The sequence below is a fragment of the Theropithecus gelada genome, chromosome X (genome assembly GCF_003255815.1).
Source record: "Theropithecus gelada isolate Dixy chromosome X, Tgel_1.0, whole genome shotgun sequence".
Lineage (NCBI taxonomy): Eukaryota > Metazoa > Chordata > Mammalia > Primates > Cercopithecidae > Theropithecus > Theropithecus gelada.
The window spans coordinates 9892212-9906574 of NC_037689.1; the positions used below are offsets into that span (position 1 = coordinate 9892212).

Here is a 14363-nt window from a genome sequence, read left to right on the forward strand (position 1 = left end):
GTAGAGTTAGAGTAGGCATTAATTTGACAAAGAGGAAGAGAGAAATAAGGGAGATGGTTAGCTGGGGGAAGGAGAGAGTTTCAGGGTATGCTTAAAATGCAGACTACGAAAAAGGAACCTGGAAGACCTTGAACCGTGTTTAAACTGCAGGGACTCTGGGCACTGCCAGCTAGTAGCTGGCTGACCTTGTGAGAGTCACTTAAGCTCTCTGGGGAATCATTTTCCTCATCTGTAAAAACGGCGGAATAGTCCCTACGACATAGGACTTTTGTAAGCATTAAATGAGTGAACACGTTTAACAAACTCAGAAAAGGGCCTGGCAAAGTTGTCACACTGTAGGACCGAACGGGGAGGTCTCCTCTCCCGAGCCCTCGAGCTGTGTTTTCCCAAGGCATATTCCAGCACGCTCTCGCGGCTCCAGTCTCCCGCCCGGAATGGCTGCCGGTGAGACTGGGGTACAACCCTCTGTGCGCAGGCGCTTTGCGGGCAAGGAGGGGGCGCGAGGGGCGGGGCTGCAGCCGCCTGGGCTGTTCCAACGAGCGCGCGCCGCCCCCGCCGCGCCCCGCGCCGCCCTTGCTAGCCGGCGCCTCCCGCCCCCTGCATTGCTGATGCTGCTGCTGGCAGACATGGACGTGGTGAATCAGGTACGCGCTCCAGCACCGTGGACAGAGCCCGCCGCTGCCCGGCTGCCAGAGCCGGGTCGCTCAGGCCCGCCGACTCTGGGAGGTGGTGGCCAGGGTCTGGCAGCGGAGACCCGGTCCCCGGCGCTGGGGCTGGGGTCTGCGGCAGGTGAAGGGGAGGAAAGGGGAGGTGGAGGAAAGGAGTGCGCTCTTTGCCGCAGCGAGGGCCGTCCTCACTGCCGCAGCAGGGGCCCCGGAGTCCAGTTCATTACTGGCGACCGCGAGGGGAGGAACAGGGGCCCGGGGGCTGGAGTGAGGGCAAGGGACAAGGGGAGGGGAGAGTGGAAGGAAGATGGGGGGTGCTGCGGATAAGCAAGGAAAGAGGGGGAGGGGGGGGGGGGGGGGGGGGGGGGGGGAGAGGACTGGCACCCGCCCCTCCCAAACAGAGACTGTACCCCCATAGGCGACCACCCCTTCCCCCAGAGCACACCTAGGGGACAATCTGGTTTTACTCCTTCCAAAACCCCCAGTCTCCTCACCTCCAGCACATAGCGACTGAAGCCATGTCCCAGCCCTCCCCCACCTTAATCAGTCCAGACCCTCTCCGCCATCTCTCTCTTCGCCACCTCAGAAACTCACCCCCAATCAGTCCCAACCCTTCCCCATCCCCATCACCTCAGACCTCCACCATCACTGCCATCTGACACACCTTTACCGCTGCAGACCCTTCCCCCACCTGAGCCAAACCGACTCCTGCCCTGTTATGACTCACCTTCACCATCACAATCCCCCACCAGAATGCACCCCACTCCATCCCCATTCTCCCTCCGAACCCCTTCCCTATCTGACTCGCCTTTATGTTTCAGACCTGCTTCCCCTCCTTAACTAGTCCTGACCTCATCCCCATCTCCCTCACTCCCGACTTCCTCTGCCATCTGACTCACCATCTCTTCAGACCTTCCCACCAGTCCTTGGACCCCGGGAGTCTTTTCTCAGAGACCCTGGGGCTCACACCTTCCCCAAGGTGTCACTTTCTCCTTTTCACCCCCTCCCTGAGGTCACATGCTCCATCCCCAGGGGTCATTGATAGGCAGCCTTGCCACTCACCTCCCTCTCTACCTCCAACAACCCCACCCCTTCCCCACTGTTTCTCTCCTCAGCTGGTGGCTGGGGGTCAGTTCCGGGTGGTCAAGGAGCCCCTCGGCTTTGTGAAGGTGCTGCAATGGGTGAGTGTGGTCTGGGCTGTTGGGGGAGAGTACAAGGAGAGAGGGAGGTCATGGGGTCCAGAAGAGCAGGGGTGGAGTAGGGATGGATAGCCAGAGATGAGTGTGGGGGTTGTAGGGGATGGGGGAATTAGGCTCCAGGTTGAGGTTTCAGGGGTTTGAAGCCAGAAAACAGATGAGCTGTGACGTCACATAGGGTTGAGGGTACCCCCGTTGTGAAGTGGGAGATTGTGACGTCCTACCTCCTCTCCTGAAGTGAGGGAGGGGTGGGGGAGGTGGAGCCTGTAGCAGATGCTGGGTGAGCTATGCAAAGCCAGAGAAACCCAGAGACAGTGAAGGTGACAGAGAGAATGAGGGACAGGGAATGATAAAGACAGAGATGGAAATACTGAGGAAAATAAAGAAATATGGAGATGAGAAGAGATACAGAGATAACGAGAAGAGACAAACAGAAACAAAGAAAAGGGAGACACAGAAAACAGATGCAAAAAGAAACAGACGCAGGGAGAGAGGCAGGAAAACAGGGTGGGGGAGAAAGAGACACTCAGAAAAAAGAGACACCAACACACAGAGAGGCAAGAGGGAGACAGAGAGAGAGCCATCCAGAGACCGAGTGAGAGACAGGACAGAAAGACAGAGACAAACAGACCAAGAAACAGAAAGACACAGACATACAGGCATACACTTACACAGACAGAAAAAAGAGATAAAAAGAGACACCAAGAGATCAGACAGGCAGAGGCAGAGAGGATCAGAGACACAGAGAGACAAAGAGACATCTGAGAAAGACAAAGACACATAGAGAAACAGAGATACTGAGAGAAACAGAGACACAGTGAGATACACAGAGAACAACAGAGACAAACAGAGAAGAGGGAAGTCAGCATGGAGAGGCAGAGACAGAGAGAGACACAAAGAGAGAGAGAAACAGGAAGAGACAGCCATACCCTTGTAATCAGCTTGTCCTTGGTCCCGATGAGCCCTGATTAGGGGTTGGGGGTGGGGACTGCTCCATCTGCTGCTGCCTGTGCTGGGCCCCCAGTCTGTCCAGAGGAGGGCACCTCCCTCCCACATGCACACAGGTTCACTGTGGCCATCCCCATCCCTGCTGCCCAAGGTCTTCGCCATCTTCGCCTTTGCCACATGCGGCAGCTACAGTGGGGAGCTCCAGCTGAGCGTGGATTGTGCCAACAAGACCGAGAGTGACCTCAGCATCGAGGTCGAGTTCGAGTACCCCTTCAGGTGTGCTCCCACCCTGGGATCCCAACAGACCTGGGAGAGGAAGGGGCAGGGTGGAACCGGCCAATACCTCCCCCCCAAGTAGCTCTTGCCCAGCTCCCACCTCAAGAGGCCACATCCACTGGGATCACTGAGCACCTGCCTTGTACCCAGCACTGCTCTGGACTCTAGGACTATGTGGTGAGCAAGGCAGACATAGGCTGTGGCCCTCTGGCTCTGTTCCAGCGAAGGGGTAAAGGACAGGCAATAAATAAGATACAAAAATAAAAGACAGGTGTATATACATACCTTAACCCGGTAGGTACTCAATTAATGTTAGCCAATATTATTATTTAATCCCCATTCATTCATTCATTCTATACACATTTTTGAGAACTTATTGTATATCTGGTACTACTCAAAGTGCTGGGAGCATGATAGTAACTAAAACAGACCCAACTCCTGCCAGGCGCAGTGGCTCACGCCTGTAATCCCAGCACTTTGGGAGGCCGAGGCAGGTGGATCACCTGAGGTCGGGAGTTTGAGACTAGCCTGACCAACATGGAGAAACCCCATCTCTACTAAAAATACAAAATTAGCCAGGCATGATGGTGCATGTCTGTAATCCCGGCTACTCAGGAGGCTGAGGCAGGAGAATCACTTGAACCTGGGAGCCTAAATCGCGCCATTGCACTCCAGCCTGGGCAACAAGAGTGAAACTCCATCTCAAAAAAAAAAAAACAGACCCAACTCCCTACCTCTATGGAGCCTAGATTATAACAAATAAATTAACAAAGAGGATAATAGCAGACTGAGAGAAACTCAAGGAGGGGATCCTCATGTAGGGTTTTATGGTAGAGAATAATGAGGGGCACTGCTTAGATATAGGGAAAAATTAAACCCAGTTAAACAATTCTGACATTTATTGAGCTCACACTGTGTGCCAGGCACTACACTGGGTGCTAGGTGCACAAGAATGAGCACAGCTGGCATGGGCACTACCCTCACAACGATGTCTACCTCCTGCAGGGTGGGACAATCGAGACCCACAGACGCAATCCCTGCACAGGTTTCTGAGACTCCTCCACTATTTGGCCAAGTTATATAACCACTCTGGGTCTCAATTTCCTTATCTGTAAAAAGGAATACTAATAATATCTACCTCACAGGGTTGTGGTTAGCATTCAATGAGTTAATACTCATCAGGTGCTTAGCACAGTGCCTGGCACACAATAAGTGCTCCATCAGTGTTTGTTCGATAAGTAAAATAAATTTAAGGAACTCAGGAAAGAGGACAGGGATTGAGTTGGAAACTGGGGGTCTTCGAGCACTAAGGGTAAATGTAGGCTCAAGAGATCACCCAGTGGGGGGATGGAAGAGTGAAAATAGAAGAAAACCTAGCACAGGCCCTGAGCAATGATGGAAAAGAGAGGAGGTGCCGGGAAAGTGTGGCCTGAGAGGCAGGGGGCAGCCAGGTATCCATGGGTTCACAGAGGCAAGGGAGAGAAGAGTTTGGGGAAGGAGGGGGAGCTGGCAGCATGGGACACTGCTTAGAGCCGGCCCTTTGGGGATCCACAAGACCTCAACCATCCCCTGTGCCCCCTCCCTACACCTCCCATGTCTAGAACTTTGGGTCCTAAGGCTTTAACCCACAAGTCCCCCAGAAAAAGAGTCTTGGCCCTGGGTCCCCCTGAGCAAATCTCTCCCAAACTGCCCTAATACCCAAGGACCTGTCATTCCCTCTTATGGACCTCCTCTCCTGACCCAGCCCACTAGAAACAGAAACTCAAACCCAGATGCAACTCCTAGCTCCATCACTTACGAGCTGTACAACTTTGGGCAAGTAACAACCTTGCTAAGCCTCTGTTTGTTCATCTGTAAAAAGGGTATAATAAAGCCTGCTTTAGAGAATTGCTGGAGGCTGTCATTAAATGAGACAATTATGTAAACTGCTTAGTAGGTGATTAATAAGTGCAAGCCTCTTCCCTCAGGGCCTTTGCTACACAAAGGCATTGGCACCATTTGCTCAATCTCAGGATCCTGGCCTCCAATCTGAGACCGTGCTCCAGTACTTCTCCCCACAGACATTTTCTCTCTACAACCCCCACTTTTCTTCCATCACACCACAGGAAAGGCCTTAGTCCCAGGACACCTCCCCTCTTCCCTCACATACACACACCCTGTTCCAGGATCCCTTTACCCTCCTTTCTTTCTGTCTGTCTTTACCTGTTGTGTAGTCGCTGGGCTCTCCTCTGCTATGCATACATTTTTTTCTCTAGGGGACCTGAACTGGGGTGGGAGAGGAAAGTCAACATGAGGAAGGGAGAAAACAAGGTTCAGATCCCAACTCTGACATTCCCTTGCCAGCTGTGTGACTTTAGGCAAGTTAATGCACTTCCCCGAGCCTCTGTTTCCGCCTCTGTACATTTCATTTGATAAACATTTCTTGAGTGCCTGCTAGGTGCCAGCACTGTTCCAGGGCCTGGAGAGACAGTGGTGAAAACAGAGGAAAAAGCCCCACCCTCTTGTAGTTACAGCAAAAAACAAGATTAAAAAAAATAAAATATCTGGTATGTCAGATGGGTACCACTACTATCGAGAAAAGTGGAGCAAGGAAGCCAGGCTAAGGAGTGCTGGTTGTGAGAATGTTTCCATTTAATTTTAAGTAGGGAGATCAGGGAAGGTCTCAATGAGAAGGTGACAGTTGAGCAAAGCTTCAAGGAGATGAGGGAGTAAGACCCGAAGCTATCTAGGGGGAAAGCATTCCCAGCAAAGGGAACAGCCAGTACAAACAAAGATCCTGGGGAGGGAGGATGCCTGGCAAGTTCTAGAAATAATCGAGAGACCAGAGTGCTTGGGTTGGAGTGAAGGATGAATAACACCTATCTCACCAGGATGTTTTGAGCAATCAGTGAAATGTGACTGGTACATAGTAGGTGCTCGATGAATGGTTATTTCCTCCTCTTCCTGGGGCCTTGTCAGAATCGGGGGGACCCATGATTGGGCTGGAGGGTTGAGGGGGTTCTTAGGGACTGGGCCACACCTGCCCACCTCTGTTTGCAGGCTGCACCAAGTGTACTTTGATGCACCCACCTGCCGAGGGGGCACCACCAAGGTCTTCTTAGTTGGGGACTACTCCTCGTCAGCCGAATTCTTTGTCACCGTGGCTGTGTTTGCCTTCCTCTACTCCATGGGGGCTCTGGCCACCTACATCTTCCTGCAGAACAAGTACCGAGAGAATAACAAAGGGCCCATGCTGGTGAGTCCCCACAACCACTTGCATGTAGCGACCATGGGGACACGGAACCTCAGGGACACAGCCATGCTCACAGACCACACCAAATCCCAGACAGGCCCATAGGCACACAGCCACCATAACAGCCACACATATAGCTGCCGCTGCTATTAATCCACACCAGGCATCAGGGACACAGAGTCATAGAGTCACAGAGCCATACAGCCCATGCAGAATCCCAGACAGGCCCACACCTGAGAACCTTCCTGCTCTCACACAACCACACAGCCTAGATCAAAGGAAGAGGCCCACAGAGGTTCACTGTGACAGTCATGCCTGTCATCATGCCACACCGACACACTGATTCCTACACTGCTGTACTCACACACCCTCAGCCTAGACACAAAATGACAAAAATTCCCACATGCAGACAAAAGTGGAAAGACACATTACTTTCCACAGATTCGGAAATCATCCCACAGAGTTCCCCTCCCCCCAACACCCACAGCCACATATCACAATCACACTCCCACATCCTCTGTGTCATGTATACACACAAGCTCAAGCTGGGAGGGCCACCTTCAGGTGAAAGTGCTGTGGGCTTGAAAGCTGAAAAGGCAGGGGAGAGACAGGCCTCTTCTGGGGGTCTCTTCCCCAAAGAAAGCCTGTGATCCGAGGAGGCCCCAGGGCCTAGTGTGAAGCAGTCCACTCACAGTGCCGTCTTCCTCACCCCTGCCTGCCTTAGGACTTTCTGGCCACGGCTGTGTTTGCCTTCATGTGGCTAGTTAGCTCATCGGCATGGGCCAAGGGGCTGTCAGATGTGAAGATGGCCACAGACCCAGAGAACATTATCAAGGAGATGCCCGTCTGCCGCCAGACAGGGAACACATGCAAGGAACTGAGAGACCCTGTGACCTCGGGACTCAACACCTCGGTGGTAAGCCCTAAGTGCTGGCTGGAGGAGGGAGAGTGGAAAACAGTACAGTCCGGCATGGGGAGTAGTGGAGTGGGAGAATAAGAGGAGAGTCAGGGGAGATCCAAGGGGTGTCCCTGGAGAACACGTGCCAACAACAACATTGAAGGATGAGCTAGCAATTGTAACCACTGTGACACCACAGACTGTCCCCAAAGGGGGAACATGACAGCTTCTGTCCAGATTAGGTTTGGGAGACCTGGATCCCAGACCCAGCCTAGACATGTAGAATTTCTGGCAACTCAGCACCCTCTCGGGACCTCAGTTTCCTCATGTGCAAAACGAAGGAAAAACTTGAAATGTTTCCCCACTTGGATGCCCCCTGCTGGCTGGAGTCAGACTGTCTGCGCTCAAATCCCAGCTCTACCTCTTGCAAACTCCCTGACCTGAAACTAGCCACAGCCTCTCAGGGTTCAGTTGAGCATGTATAATAGAAAACTAATAATGGGTCTTGCTCCAAAGTTGAGTATTTAGTGAACTAATAATACGGAGTGCTCAGAAAAGGGCCTAGCACAAGGTAAGTCGTATACAAGGATTACAGATGCTAAGATTACAACTTTTCTTTCCTGTCACTTGCTGGATGTGAGACTTCAGGTAACTTAGCCTCTAGGGCCTCAGTTTCCTCAACTATAAAATGGAGATAGTATTTCCCGCCCAAAACTGAATTTTAAGTAAACTTATAACATGTAAAGCTCTTAGAAGAGGGCATGGCATATAGGAAAAGATACATAAAGTGTTTTATGTCTTAAAATTACTTTATGTGGCCGGGCGCAGTGGCTCACGCCTGTAATCCCAGCACTTTGGGAGGCCAAGGCAGGCAGATCACCTGAGGTCGGGAGTTCAAGACCAGCCTGACCAAAATGGGGAAACCCCATCTCTACTAAAAATACAAAATTAGCCGAGTGTGGTGGCGCATGCCTGTAATCCCAGCTACTCGGGAGGCTGAGGCAGGAGAATTGCTTGAACCCAGGAGGCGAAGGTTGCGGTGAGCCGAGATCGTGCCATTGCACTCCAGTCTGGGCAACAAGAGCGAAACTCCATCTCAAAAAAAAAAAAAAAATTATGCAAGTTTCATATATTTTATACATGTACACTTATACATATATTTATATCTACATGTATGTATTTAGATGCATGTTAGTGGTATAGTTATATTTAATAAGTTTGTATCCTTACATTTTACTATGAATATATTACAAATTTACATTTTATACATGCATAAACGTGTATATAATGTGCATATGTGCAAATATGTAAATAATTGTATATGTAATACTGATAGATCGCAGCATCCCCAGGACTCCAAATTCTTCTAACACGCCCTCCCCGCCAGAGGTGATTTTTCTGCACATCGATGTTCTCGCACTGGGACTCAGAGAGTCTGGGTTTCAGAAACCCCCCACCCTGCGGAGCCTATGGATTCATTCCCCGCATGCTCATTCCTGCACGCAGGACCGCCAAGGCAATGGGCGGGGTACCACAGCCGAGCCTTGTCTCCCTGCAGGTGTTCGGCTTCCTGAACCTGGTGCTCTGGGTCGGCAACCTGTGGTTCGTGTTTAAGGAGACAGGCTGGGCCGCCCCGTTCCTGCGCGCGCCTCCCGGCGCCCCCGAGAAACAACCGGCACCCGGGGACGCCTACGGAGATGCGGGCTACGGGCAGGGCCCCGGCGGGTACGGGCCCCAGGATTCCTACGGGCCTCAGGGCGGCTACCAGCCTGACTACGGTCAACCAGCCGGCGGCGGTGGCGGTGGGTACGGGCCTCAGGGCGACTATGGGCAGCAAGGCTACGGCCCGCAGGGTGCACCCACCTCCTTCTCCAATCAGATGTAGTCTGGTGAGTGACCGGCGAGCGGTGCAGCCAAGGAGGGTACAAGAAAGGAGACGAGCGGGTCAGTGAACCAATAAGAGTCAGGGGTAAAGAGTACGTAAGGCATTTACTGGGGCAAGTAAGGACTGAAGTTTGAAGGAGGCAATCAAGAGGCAGAGCTACCTGCTAAGAGCTGAAAAACTAGCCAATGAATGGAGAAAAGAAGAACGGTGCTTCAAGATGGACAGAACGAAGAGCCAATAGGAGGGAGGTAGAAGTGCAACTCTGGGGAAAGGCGGGGGGAGAGAAGCAGAGCAACCAATAAAGGGAGGGAATATCGGGGGACTTGCGCAATGGCAAGTCAGCGGAGCGCAAGAGTCACAGAAGCGACGAGGAGGTGGGTCTTAGAGGTGACTGATAAGCCAATAGGTGATAAGGCCAATAGATGGTGAGGGTAAATGGGCGTGGATCTTGAAGGTCAGACGAGCTCACCAATCCGGGAGGAGGGGATAGATCTGCCGCCTCTCCCCAACGCTCGAGGGGAGGGAAGTAGTGTGGATCTTCAAAGGAGGAAGAGGGACGGGGTGGGGTCCTGGAAAGGCTTGCCAGCCTTCTTGCTGGGCCTTAAAAGAGAAGTGAGGGTCAGGCTCGGTGGCTCACGCCTGTAATCCCAGCACTTTAGGAGACCGAGGCGGGCGGATCGCTTGAGTCCAGGAGTTCGAGACCAGCCTGGGCAACATGATGAAACCCCACCTCTACAAAAAATACAAAAATTAGCTGGGCGTGGTGGCATGCATCTGTCCCATCTACTTGGGAGGCTGAAGTGGGAGGATCACTTGAGCCTAGGAAGTTGAGGCTGCCGTGAACTATGATCCTGCCACTGCACTCCAGCCTGGCAACAGAGCGAGACTGTGTCTCAAAAAAAAAAAAAAAAAAAAAAAAAAAAAAAAAAAGAGAAGGAAAAGAAATAAGAAAAGAGAAGGCCGGGCGCGGTGGCTCAAGCCTGTAATCCCAGCACTTTGGGAGGCCGAGACGGGCGGATCACGAGGTCAGGAGATCGAGAGCATCCTGGCTAACCCGGTGAAACCCCGTCTCTACTAAAAAATACAAAACACTAGCCGGGCGAGGTGGCGGGCGCCTGTAGTCCCAGTTACTTGGGAGGCTGAGGCAGGAGAATGGCGTAAACCCGGGAGGCGGAGCTTGCAGTGAACTGAGATCCGGCCACTGCACTCCAGCCCGGGCAACAGAGCGAGACTCCGTCTCAAAAAAAAAAAAAAAAGAAAAGAGAGAGGCCAGGCGAGGTGGCTCATGCCTGTAATCCCAGCACTTTGGGAGGCCAAGGTGGGCGGATCACCTGAGGTTAGGAGTTCAAGACTAGCCTGGCCAACATGGTGAAACCCTGTCTCTACTAAAAATATAAAAATTATTTTTAGGCCGGGCGCGGTGGCTCAAGCCTGTAATCCCAGCACTTTGGGAGGCCGAGACGGGCGGATCACGAGGTCAGGAGATCGAGACCATCCTGGCTAACACGGTGAAACCCCGTCTCTACTAAAAATTACAAAAAACTAGCCGGGCGAGGTGGCGGGTGCCTGTAGTCCCAGCTACTCGGGAGGCTGAGGCCGGAGAATGGCGTGAACCCGGGAGGCGGAGCTTGCAGTGAGCCGAGATCCGGCCACTGCACTCCAGCCTGGGTGACAGAGCAAGACTCCGTCTCAAAAAAAAANAAAAAAAAAAAAAAAAAAAAAAAATTATTTTTAATTTTTATATTAAAATTAAATATTTTAATTTTAGACGTGGTGGCGCACGTCTGTAGTTCCAGCTACCCTGGAGGCTGAGGCAGGAGAATAGCTTGAACCTGGGAGGTGGAGGTTCCAGTGAGTTTAGATTGTGCCACTGCACTCCAGCCTGGGTGACAGAGCGAGACTCTGTCTCAAAAAAAGAAAAAGAAAAAGAGAAGTGAGATTTCCCTCAGATAGGAGGGAGGATGTAGGGGAGGAAAGGCAGAAGGAAAAGGCTAGGGGGTGGCGTGAAGTGGGGGGAGGCAGAAGGTGGCAATACTTGGAGGTAGCCTCTGACACTGGGTTAGCCAGGATGGAAAGGGCATCCCATATCTAATTCATCAAAAAATCCTGTTGGTCCTACCTTCAAAAAATATATCCATCATCTTCCACTGTCATCTCTCCCGGACCTCTTCTCAGGTCTCCATTTCCATTCTGTTCTACTCATAGCATCTGGAGGGATTCTGTTAAATCCTAAATTAGGCCACAGTCCTCCTGTGCAGAACTCTGCCCTGTCGCAGGCTGGGCGTGGTAGCTCATGCCTGTAATCCTAGTACTTTGGGAGTGCTAGACTTGAACTCCTGGGCTCAGGCAATCCTCCCACCTCAGCCTCCCAAGTAGCTGAGACTATAAGTGTGAGCGACCATGCCCACCTCACTTTTTTTTTTCATTTCTTATTGTCACCCTGTGTTATACGATATAATCCACTCATGCATCATGTTCGCTGTGCGAAGTCTATCTCCCTCTGCTACAATATAAGCTGCACAAAGACAGGGATCTTTGTTTTGCTCAATATAGTTTAGCACAAATGGCTAGAACAGTACCTGTCAAGGGACTACTTTTTTGGTTGGGGGAGGGAGACTGTAATCTCTTTGGTACCTAACCCAGTGGGGGCAAGGTCAGGTATATCTTCTCAGTAGAGGCAGCTGGGATGAAGTTGTCTCCAGCAATGTAAGTGAAAGAAGAAAAGACATAAAGCCAGGAAAAAGGCATAACAGCCCAACCCCTATCTGAGGGCGCCACCCATGTCAGACCCCCTCTCCTTTCTGTGTCTTTTGTCTCTACAGGTCAGTGAAGCCCAGGAGGACCCATGGGGGGCAAGAGCTCAGGAGAAGGCCTGCCCCCCTTCCCACCCTTACACCCTAGGTCTCCACCCCTCAAGCCAGGAGACCCTAACTGTCTTTGTTGTTTATATATATATATATTATATATAAATATCTATTTATCTGTCTGAGCCCTGCCCTCACTCTACTCCCCTCATGCACTAGGTGCCCAGTCTTGAGTGGGCCTCCTCTCTTACCCCTGTCCCTTTCCCTGCATCCCTTGGCCCCTCTCTGTTTACCCTCCCTGTCCCCTGAGGTTAGGGGGATCTGAAAGGACAGGGAGAGAACAGACCTCGGCTGTGTGGGGAGGGTGGGTGTGGCTTCAGACTCTCTCTTCTCTCCCCCTCCCCTCCTCCCAGCTCTGGCCTTGGTTCCTCCAGCAATGCCTGCCTGAACAAAGGCCATTAGGGAAATCCAACTCCAGGGTGAGAGAAGGACAGAGATTGGGGGGGCTTCAGGTAGAGAGAACATTTTGGACCCAAGGTGGTTTTGGAGAGGAGCTGTGGAGTGGAGGGGTCGGCAGGGAGGTTGGGTTCCAGACAGAGTGGATCTGGAGTCTGAAGGAGAGGAGTGCGCTAGAGCATTCTGGGGTGGGGCTTGGAAGGACGCTGAGGGCAGGGTTCTAGAAGGGGCGGGGCTTTGAGCAAGGCAGAATTGTGGGCTCCAGAGTAGGTGGGTCTTGGACTGGGACCAGAGCCTATGGAAAGGGTGTGGCTTGGAACATTTGGGAGACTGAGCTTGATTATAAAGGGGACAGATCTTGAGCAAGGCAAGAAGTGGGATTCAGGAATGGGCCAAACCAGGGTTCTAGACAGGGTGGGGCTTAGAATGGAGCTTCCATGGTGGTTTCAGAAAGGGCAGCCCCTCCCCATGGTGCAGTGAAGAAAATGTTTTACAGTGGCTGGGTTTGGGCAGTGGAGAGGGGACTTGGATAGGAGCTTCCAGATGGGTTTTGTTAGGGATGGAGGAGAATGGCTCTGGCTACAGCTTGAGACGGAAGTGGCCTGAGAAGAGCCAAGTGATATGGCTTGTAGGGTGAGGCGTGGGATCCAGAGAGAAGCTCCCCACCACACACACCCTTCCCCACTCCTGTGATGAAACAGCTAGGTTAATCAGAGGACAGAACCAACGGGTCTGTGGGGCTGGCCCACCCCTCTTCCCCCTTCCCCTGCCCCCTCCCTCCCTCCACACCTCCACCCGTCCTGGGGTGGTTGGAGGCCCGGTCTGGAGCCCCTATCCTGCACCCTCTGCTGTGTCTGTGATGTCAGTAGTGCCTGTGATCGTGTGTTGCCATTTTGTCTGGCTGTGGCCCCTCCTTCTCCCCTCCAGACCCCTACCCTTTCCCAAACCCTTCGGTATTGTTTGAAGAACCCCCCCCCCTCCCCAAGGAAGAACAAATATGATTCTCCTCTCCCAAATAAACTCCTTAACCACCTAGTCTACCCGGCTCTGGTTTCTCAGTGTGTCTTTTTCGGGTGCCGGGGAGGGGGTCAGCCAGGGAAGAAAGGAGAGGTTGTGAGAGCAAGCTCCGCCCGGACCTACCGACCGCAGTTCAGCTTGCTGCACCATTTCAGGCCCCTTCAAAAGTGTTAGGCAGAGCGGCATCCTCTAGAAAGCCTCTCCTGCGGATCACTCTGTCACTCTCTGAATAGCCCTGCTCGCCCTCCCAATACTAGCCACCGAATGCCCGGTCTTTCTAGGATTTGGTTCTAATTCTGGTCCCTTAGTCAAGCCCCTTCCGAGCCCCCGTGGAACCCTCTCCTCAAATCCCCAAGGGATCCGAATAGAAGGAAATCTCACATTGCCTGACCCCCTCCCTAATCTTCAGACCCTGCTGTCTCTCCTTTCCCTGCCTCAGCCCAGGCTGGAGAAATGGGAGACCGGTTAGGCAAGGCCAGGAGGTGGGGCGCCGAGGTGACTCCTTAGTTCATTATTCTCTTTTACCTCTCCACTCCACGGGAAGTGACAGGGACATGTGTAATGGGGGGCGGGAAGAGGTCCCTGGCGCCCGCGATGAAAGGCCTGGCCGCTGCAGCCTCCGTGCCTAATTAGAGACCCGGGCCAGGAGCCCGAGTTCTGACTGAGGCCATGGGACTCCCTCCTCCCAGCCCTGAGGCACAGCCAAGCCTGAGAGCGCGAAGGAGAGGCTCCCAGCCCTGGAACTGAGCTGGGGAAGAGGATAACTGGAGAGAGAAAAATGGAGGTGAGGGAGGGAAGGCTTTAAGAGGTACTTCTCAGGACTTGGGGGCGGGGGCGGGGCTGGACAGCTAGGCTTATAAGGATGAGGGGAGAGAGGGGAGGAGGGCTTTGGAACCTGGCCTGGCTCTGAGAGGGGAATGAGAAGGGAGGAGTGCCTATAAGATCTAGCTCTCTAGTGGCTAGGGCCAGGTTCCCAGGTTCCCAGC

The 14363-nt window shown here is 52.7% G+C and overlaps 1 protein-coding gene across 1 annotated transcript; it reads left to right on the top strand.

Moving 5' to 3' along the window:
• Positions 1–540: 540 nt before the first annotated feature.
• SYP (synaptophysin) lies at positions 541–13398 on the top strand. The gene is made up of 7 exons (XM_025371628.1): positions 541–644; positions 1781–1846; positions 2961–3085; positions 6125–6320; positions 7042–7233; positions 8774–9104; positions 11923–13398. Exons 1-6 carry the CDS (start codon positions 609–611, stop codon positions 9098–9100), a joined length of 942 nt encoding a protein of 313 aa, XP_025227413.1. The 5' UTR covers positions 541–608; the 3' UTR covers positions 9101–9104; positions 11923–13398.
• The last annotated feature ends 965 nt before the right edge of the window (positions 13399–14363 follow it).

What these genes read in the sequence shown, in the direction of transcription:
- SYP (XM_025371628.1), top strand. Translation starts at nt 609, where the DNA reads ATGCTGCTGCTGGCAGACATGGACGTGGTGAATCAG. An exon ending in GAGTTCGAGTACCCCTTCAG is followed by an intron (nt 3,086 to 6,124) that starts GTGTGCTCCCAC and finishes CTCTGTTTGCAG; the next exon opens with GCTGCACCAAGTGTACTTTG. An exon ending in CGGGACTCAACACCTCGGTG is followed by an intron (nt 7,234 to 8,773) that starts GTAAGCCCTAAG and finishes GTCTCCCTGCAG; the next exon opens with GTGTTCGGCTTCCTGAACCT.